This window comes from Lottia gigantea (assembly GCF_000327385.1).
Source record: "Lottia gigantea unplaced genomic scaffold LOTGIsca_136, whole genome shotgun sequence".
Taxonomy (NCBI): domain Eukaryota; kingdom Metazoa; phylum Mollusca; class Gastropoda; family Lottiidae; genus Lottia; species Lottia gigantea.
This window is the reverse complement of record NW_008707550.1, coordinates 70,632-80,014: the sequence shown is the minus strand read 5'-3', so window position 1 is coordinate 80,014 and position 9,383 is coordinate 70,632. Positions and strand designations below refer to the sequence as shown.

The 9,383-nt window shown below is 33.9% G+C and overlaps 1 protein-coding gene across 1 annotated transcript; it reads left to right on the top strand.

Annotated features, from left to right (window-relative positions):
- Positions 1-397: 397 nt before the first annotated feature.
- LOTGIDRAFT_139384 (hypothetical protein) lies at positions 398-1,217 on the top strand (the record flags this gene model as incomplete). The annotated part of the gene is made up of 3 exons (XM_009049431.1): positions 398-491; positions 596-736; positions 1,117-1,217. Coding segments are annotated over 3 exons (336 nt in total), but the record flags the coding sequence as incomplete, so codon positions are not given.
- Between the last annotated feature and the right edge of the window lie 8,166 nt (positions 1,218-9,383).

The following is a 9,383-nucleotide window of genomic DNA, read 5'->3' as shown; positions in this document are numbered from 1 at the left end:
AAATGTATTATTAACTATCCCTCTTCCTTATTTAATGTATTTTTAATTATCCCTCTTCCATTATTAAAATTTATTATCAACTATCCCTCTTCCATTAATAAAATGTACCAGTCACTATCCCTCTTCCATTAATAAAATGTACCATTCACTATCCCTCTTCCATTATCAAAATGTATTATTAACTATCCCTCTTCCATTAATAAAAATGTACCAGTCACTATCCCTCTTCCATTATAAAAATGCACCAGTCACTATCCCTCTTCCAATAATAACATGTACTTGTCTCTACCCCCCTTCCATTAATAAAAATGTACCAGTCACTATCCCTCTTCCATTAATAAAAATGTACCAGTCACTATCCCTCTTCCATTATTAAAATGCACCAGTCACTATCCCTCTTCCATTGATAAAATGTACCATTCACTATATCATTCTTCCATTAATAAAATGTACCATTCACTATATCCTTCTTCCATTAATAAAATGTACCAGTAACTATCCATCTTCCATTATTAAAATGTACTTGTCACTACCCCTCTTCCATTAATAAAAATGTACCTGTCACTATCCCTCTTCCATTATTAAAATGCACCAGTCACTATCCCTCTTCCATTGATAAAATGTACCATTCACTATATCCTTCTTCCATTAATAAAATGTACCATTCACTATATCCTTCTTCCATTTATAAAATGTACCATTCACTATATCCTTCTTACATTAATAAAATGTACCAGTTACTATCCCTCTTCCATTATTAAAATGCACCAGTCACTATCCCTCTTCCATTGATAAAATGTACCATTCACTATATCCTTCTTCCATTAATAAAATGTACCATTCACCATCCCTCTGCCATTAATAAAATGTAGTCCTACCATTAACAATCACTCTCCCATTAATAAAATGTACCATTCACTATCTCTCTTCCATTAATAAAATGTACCATTCACTATCCCTCTTCCATTATTAAAATGTACCATAAACAATCCCTCTTCCATTAACGAAATGTACCATTCACTATCCCTCTTTCATTATTAAAATGTACCATTCACTACTCCTCTTCCATTAATAAAATGTACCATTCACCATCCCTCTGCCATTAATAAAATGTAGTCCTACCATTAACAATCACTCTCCCATTAATAAAATGTACCATTCACTATCTCTCTTCCATTAATAAAATGTACCATTCACTATCCCTCTTCCATTATTAAAATGTATTATTAACTATCCCTCTTCCATTATTAAAATGCACCAGTCACTATCCCTCTTCCATTATTAAAATGCACCAGTCACTATCCCTCTTCCATTATTAAAATGTACCATAAACAATCCCTCTTCCATTAACGAAATGTACCATTCACTATCCCTCTTCCATTATTAAAATGTACCATAAACAATCCCTCTTCCATTAACGAAATGTACCATTCACTATCCCTATTCCATTATACCGCTCACTATCCCTCTGCTATCAATAAAATGTATCATTCACTATCCCTTTCCTATTCACTACCCCTCTTCCAATAATGAAATGTACCATAACCATCCCTTTCTACTTTCATAGAATGTTTGCAAGTAAAAATACAAATACATACAGTGTTCCGTACTATATAGTTTTTTTTCTCTTGACCGTCGAGAAAATCGGAAATGAATAAAATTCATTGCACGCGAAGGTAAGACTTAGTTCATATGTTCATACGAAATTGAATTGGAATTTCAATTCTTCTGTAATAAAAATGTGTCTGATATGCCTTTTTTCAGCTATTTTGTAAGTGACTGCATATTGAACGACAAAGGAGTAAAACACAAAAAAAGTTGGACAGTCACTGCTTCGGACAGCAGATCGTTGGTCTAATTAAACTTGATGTCAAACAATGTAACAGTGGTCAGCTTTGATTAACTTCTTTACCATTCAATCGCCATCTTTAATTATCTTTTTTAAAAGGACAGTTGTTTATTATAATCAATCATTTTTTCTCTCGTTATTTTCTCCGATACTATTCACCAGGTCACGTGTCAGCTTAGTTGAACCAATCACAATGGAAGTATATATTCTATAAGGTCAGAGGTTAAGAGTTATTAGCTTGCAGTAAGAGTGGTTGTATATGACATGAAGTTACATGCTAATTATACCCAGTGAAATCCAATACTCTTATCAACACGACTTTAGACATGAGGGACAAACGATGACCATTAACTGGACGCTACCATCTGGCTATAGCAGCAAACGTTCTATTAAATTGGCTCCGTCCTTAATCCAATTAATGCTTTTCCTTTCAACTCGGACGTAAAATGACCACTTCTGCTTGACGACATCATTAATTTAAAAATTGACATTTTTCAAACGATCATCAATACGCAGAGGTTTTATCTTACAGTAATTTTAAATGACTCATGGCCTTAACTGACCGGATGACCTAATAGCCCACATAACACTTGTTATCGGGGATGGTCAAATGGAGTGGTCAATTGGTCAACATGTTTACACGCAATATTGACATTAGGCGTTAGTTTAAGGTTTAAGGTGAAAGGATTGACGTGACAAAATTTCAGACGTCTACTTACGCCATTTATTCCGTCTATTCAATAAATTATTGTTCCGGGGAATAAAAAAACAATCCTAATATTGTTTATTGATATGTTTTTCAAACAAACAAAAATCGAGACAGATTTTTTTTCACCCGAGAAGTTGATTTCCTTTGTTCGATATTTTCAGTTGCTTACGCTTAAATATATGATGACACAGACACAATGTATGCTGCATCCGATCGTCTTATGGTTTCCCAATGTTATCTAGAATATATCGACCTTGGACTTTTGGTAAACCAATCTGACATAGGCCTTTCTTACAATTTGTGGGTACTTAATTTTGCGCTCACTTGTTGAAAACTTGGTTGACGTTTCATAATTGAGACACGGATGATAATATACAAACCACATGGAAGTTTAGAAAGGGCACAATGAGATAATCCAGCAAAGTCTAATCTATACTAGTCTAATGAGCTTTCGACCTTTACAACACGGAAAGTTGACTAATCAAATTTGATATATTAAAACCGGTCGAGTCTTACTGATTTACTACAATATTACAACATGTACAGATTCTCATCTCCAACCAAATCTAATTTCTTTTAGTTCAAAGGCAGTGACCACAAACACACGCAACATTTCTAAATTACTTTTTTCAAATCAACGGATGACCTTTCTTTTAATTACATGATCAAATTGCGTTTTGGCGCTTTAATTATTAACAGAAGGGGCTGAAGACATAACGCTGGAAATCTTCAGAGTAAAAGAATATATATTTATTTCTAAACAATTTCCATGATAAAAGCAGCTGCAGAAACGAAACTAATGGTCCGCAAAAAATTTGCCAAACACTAAGACTATGTACATTTCAGAAATTGAGAAACAAAACCTATGGTTATACTCTTCAAAGAAGTGTTATAATAATATTTTGCGGTCAGTGACGGAAACAGGTTTACGCCCGAGATGGGGCGTGAGGGGCGGCGAAATACCTGAGGTTGCTCGAATGTCTAACCTAGTTTTTGCCCGAAAACATGCCTTTGGGGCTGCGATTTAACTCCTCTGCCCACCTTGGCTCCACCACTGTTTGCGACTATAACATCGTAAGCTGGTTGCTGTCCAAGATAAGCATTGACCTTAAGGGAAACGGACAATCTCGTGTCCATTCAAGACAAAACGGCGTCGTAGCAGTTTGCAGTACTCACGCAGACGAGTTTGGCGCCGTACAACATTGACAGTACTTGTCTGGACATTGTGTAGACGTCGGAGTAAAAAGAACTGGATCACACGGATTGGTGTTCAGACAAGGAAAGGGAGGAGGAAGACTGTGTATTTGAGTCTAGAAAATGTAACATAGTAAAATTGTCTGTAGATTGTGGGTCAGTGTGACTTGTATTGTAGTCCACTACTACGGTCCAGTTTGTTCAGTCTGATGACTGTTTGCTGTTGGTTTACAGGTCAGTCAATGACACATTCCCAGCCAAAATAACAAGACCTTGAAAAGCGAATTTAGACCAGACGGACGTATTTTGTGGCTTGCGATACTCAATTCGTCCATGAGAGGTTCCTTTATAAATACATTCATATCATTGGCTCGAAATCAGGTTATTCAATACATGTGTGTTTGAAATGACATAGATTGAGTATTTCTGTAACAGATTTGTCAATCAAATAAACAATAAATAACTCTCCATTATTGCTATGTTTGAAATTTGAAATTTAATACAGTTGACCCCATTTGATACTGCTCTGTAAAGGAGTTTGTCGCTCCTATGCATCTCTATTTATAAGAGTAGCATATGTTTATTTTGGTATATTAATTGCAAACATAATACCTTTCTTGTCTTGTTGTCTTGCAAGTGGTTTATTTATTATATGATTGGTAAAAAGCTAGCTCACCTGAAGTCCACGACAATTTGAACCATTACAACGTTTTAGATAACAGATTTTCTAACCTAGTTCCTTCAGGGAACATCTCATTAGAATATCTAGTTATATTTTTTACAACTGATATTTCTCTATGATAAGAGATTATTGAGATCCTAGCTTGAGGCGACTACTGATGAAATTATTAGAATGGTCAATAAGATAGTAGCTAGCTAGTAGCTGTCGTGGGGGCAGATTATGATGGGGATCAGTCAAGATTGACCCGTATCCTATATCAAGGGTGGTATATGGCCTAAATACGTGCTTATACTATACGACTCTAATGATTCTATTTTCTAGCCCTAATCTTACTAAATCTTAGATACATCCAGTAATTTGATGGGAGGATTTTCATTTCCATATATTGCATTGCAAAGCATGTATCGAAACTAGTCTTGTCCTTGGCTTGCCTTGTTAATATAAGCTAAACAAAAACAAACCGAAACAACCAAGCTCTGTAGACAAACCAATGAAAGAATAAACCAATAAATACGTAACCTCAAGCTTAAGTCACAGTTTAATTCGAATTGAAAACAAATCGGATCAAAACATACAGTTGAAACATATCAGAACCAAAGAGAAAAATAACGGAAGTAACCAACATGCATATCGCGATTGAAGAATAACTGCGATTATTATGTGTTCAACGTATTCTCATAGTTTAAATTATTAAACACATAAATGATAATTTGTACAACATTAAGCAAATATATAGAACAAAATTACCAAAGTAGAATTTTCTCAAGAAATTGTCCTTCCAATTTGAAAACAAGGTTAATGGAGGTCCAAAACCAATCTAATTTTGATTTACATATTTTCTCTTCTAAATGAATGTCAATTTAATCAGGATTGGACACGAAGACACAGTGTAATGAAATTACCAGGAAGAGTTTTTTCTGTGCTTGTAGACTGTAAGTTAATCTTAGATGATTCGAGTAGGTACTCGTCTAGAATTCTAATCATTCACATACCCAATCACAATATCTCTACTAGCTGATATCTCACTTGTCCACACTGTATCCGTTTACTTATCAACTTCAATTTACTGCCCAAAGTAAATTACTTCTCGGCTGTGTCCAGAAATAATTTTATTTGCCCGTCATTAAGAGACTTCGTTCTGCGTCTAAGAGAATTTCGAAGCACGAAATGTGTCACTTTTCGTTCAGAAAGACTTTTACTGTTTGAGTTAATTCAACGACATGCGAACTGTCCAGGAAATAATTATTTTATCAGGGTTCAGATCGTTACACCTGAATTTCGTTAAGAGTTGCGCTGTGTATTAAACTGATCTTGTCAAATTGTGCGACCAAATCATCATAACATGCTAAGATCGTAAACTGTATTTCCACAATATACAATTAATTCACCCATCAGACTAGAGTGGGTACTTTTTTGTTAGTAAATTGGAAAAATGAGCGCTAAAGTAATACAGGAACAGTAATTTTCAAAGCCAAAGCGTCATAATTGTTTCTATTATTGGACCTTGTTTATTTGATTTAAGTTCTGAACTCTAAGCCATGTACACCACGAGTGATAAGTATTGTTGATTTTACACGTCTACCAATCACATCTAGTGACCAATCTTATTGTACAATACTTCACTGACCATTCATAGCACGTCTTTATCCTCTTAACGACTACAGACATGCACGCATATGAACTCCGCCCACTGTATGACCAATGGCGATCGGGTTACGCCTCCCGGTTGACCAGTCGTTCTAGATCAATAAGTAGTCACGCCTCCTACCATCTGGCGACTTGATTATCTTGTTATGGTCAGTTAGCGACAGAAAAATCAACAAAGAGGCTAATTTATTGACCATGATGCATTGTTAGAACATTTGGCGTAACCGACCTTGGCCTGGGCGGAGGTCAGCTGAGGTCAAAAGTGTTGGTCAAGCCTGATTGAGTTACTAATTGAAGACTAAAGGTTACATGAGGACAAGGGGCAGACGTCCAATTAGGAGTTAAAGGATAATAAACGGGTTAAGATGACAATATTTTTCAGTTGACATGAAGATATTGTACATCAGTTAATTAGCTGGCCATTGTCCACGGTACACATAAATAACAATAAATAAAACGTTAAACATTGATCAGAAAAGCATTTTGGCTTAATCTGACAACATTCTTAAAATTTCATTTTTGTCAAAACTTTGGAAATACAACGTAATATTTTAAAAAGCTATGGAAAAACTATGGAACGAACTTATCGCAATTACACCAAGTTCCCCATAATATATAAGGTTAAAAATTGTTCATCGATGACAGGAAAACCTACGCTGACCAAGATATTATTTGAATAGATTGTTGGTCATGTATTGATCGTGTATTTAAATAGAATTAGGTCATCTGTAAACAAATGACCAGCGTGAGTTAATGAATCGATATATTGACTAGATATTGTTAATAATGTGGTCACTTTATAAAAAATAAATGACCGATATCATTTATTGATGTCTATTAGAAATGAATTAAAGAGAACATGAGCTGTTTTAGAATCAACTTTTACACAACAAAACATTACCAACAACCAATACTAAACTGCTGAATATCTGAAAATTTTGAATATTGTAATGATGTGTGGTTATACGTGCAATTCTTCTGTTCTAGATTGGGCTAATAGCGATGGACAACAACATGCAGTGTGCCAAAAGCTTTCTTACTATCAAGGGATCTACATGGGTCTTCAGCTTATGATCTCATGTAAGAGACTAAACGTCTTTTTCCATTTCAGATCTCAAAACGTCATCAATGAATGGGGAAAATGTAGCGTTGATACTGTTCAACATCAGCAATGCATTAAACCATCAGAAAGCAGCAGTTTAAACTTAATTAAAAAAAAGTTAGTAAATTGTAAGCTTACCACTTTAAAAATTCAACGATCCACGGTTATTTGATATCATTTTTGAAACAATAAATACCCTTATTGACAGCTGAGTGTTTTTTAATTACATGAAAACTACTTTATTTTTCTAAAGAAATTGTTTACGGTCAGTGAGATTTTATTGACCAGTTGACCAATTATCAAACTATTTTTATTCTAGTATTTAAACTCCATTAGGTGAGTTTTCTTTGATATGGCCAGTTTTTGTTGTAACTATTGAATGACCTGTTTCGAAGGAGATTTATCGGGTGGTCGGTTAGGGAACTTTTGTTGAATCGATATAGGTACTATTATTTAATGGTCAATTGTAAAAGTAATAATACCTATTGGTCAGTTGTGACGCCAATGGTCAGTTGTTAGGGTAATAATACCTAATGATCAGCTGGTAATATTATTCAGTTTTGGTGAGTAAATTTATGGAATGACCAAGTCATGAGTTATATTATAACGTGCTTAGGTTAAAGGACAATATAATGGAATGGCCAGTAAGTTGTGGGGTAATATTATTGAATTTTCAGTAATAGGTGATATTATTGAATGGTCAGTAATAGGGTAATATTATTAAATGGTCAGTAATAGGTGATATTATTGAATGGTCAGTAATAGGGTAATATTATTAAATGGTCAGTAATAGGGTAATATTATTAAATGGTCAGTAATTATTGTTATGTTATTGTATGGTTGTAAGGATAATGCATGCCCCCCACCCCCTCCCTAAAACAATAAAAGCATTCTATTGGGCTAATGAAGACGGTAGATGAGTAAACATTTCACTGAAACTTTATTCAAGGATAGAGAGTTAAAGTATAATGACCTCTGAAAGTACACTTCATATCTAAACTGTCACGGATATAAATCAGTGGTAAGAAAGGACCTACATTTAAAAAAAAAACTAAGTTACAGGTGTTTTGTGAAGCTGTTAGATAAAAAATTATTACTTGGTCATTGTCGTGATTCTAAGATATTGAATTTCTTCTGCTAATCCCAACTATCAGGATATTAAATGGGTTTTTAATCCAGATTAGTCTTCGTGTGGCTCGACTTACACTGGCCATTCTTTGCAGTATAATAATACAAGATACTTTCTGAGGCACGTTCGATGTCTGTAGACAAATATCATCGAGTGTCCAAATTATGTTCAATAATGATCGATTTATTCTTTGAAATGAAAGTTTTTAAATCTTAAATAGCATTAGGTGTATAATAAACACATTCCTAAAGAAGCACTAGCCTAGGATATTCAAAATATCTCGGTCCTTGATTCGTCATCAGACTCCAAGAATTGATTTGCAGCAACATTCTGTTGGAATTGATCACACAGCCTTGCCTATGGTGTTGGTCTAGATCAGATCTTCAATTTTGATTTCACTTGTTTGTATTATTTTCATGAGATATCTTGACCCTACCTTTTTTGGGGCTGAAAAAATTAGGACTCTAACTCTAATGTCTTTGTTCATTTTCATAGCTATATTTTAAAAGATGGACGTTTGGCGAAACATCCCTTATCTTTATTGAAAAACAATATTTTCAATTTTCTAGGTCAGAAGCCAGTTTCCTCTTAGATTAAGGTTAATCTATGTTTTGTACATATTGATGGATCAGGCTATTTTAAGATTTTTAAAGAAATCAATTCATCGTCATGACTGAATGTTTTTGCTGCTGCTAATTAGTATTAACATTTTTGCAATATTTAATGTATTTTAATATTGAATATTGTTATGAAATGTATTAATTGCTGTCTGTCTAGTATAATAAAGTTTAATCATTGTTAATTATCCTAATACTTACAAGATCACGTTTGATACCTTATAAATATAACAAATTATATTACTGACTGTTATTTCAGCATATGTGCTAAAATAGTTATCTCTTCGTGCGATTAGGTCATTTTTATAGTTTCCAAACTTTGACAATTATTTGTATCTTGTTAGTTTCAAAGTCAATTTTTTTTCACAATTTAATACCTTTACATATTTTACAACAACTTACTGAACATCATTAAGTAGCAATATACGAAATTACATTTTCAACAAATTTGCAA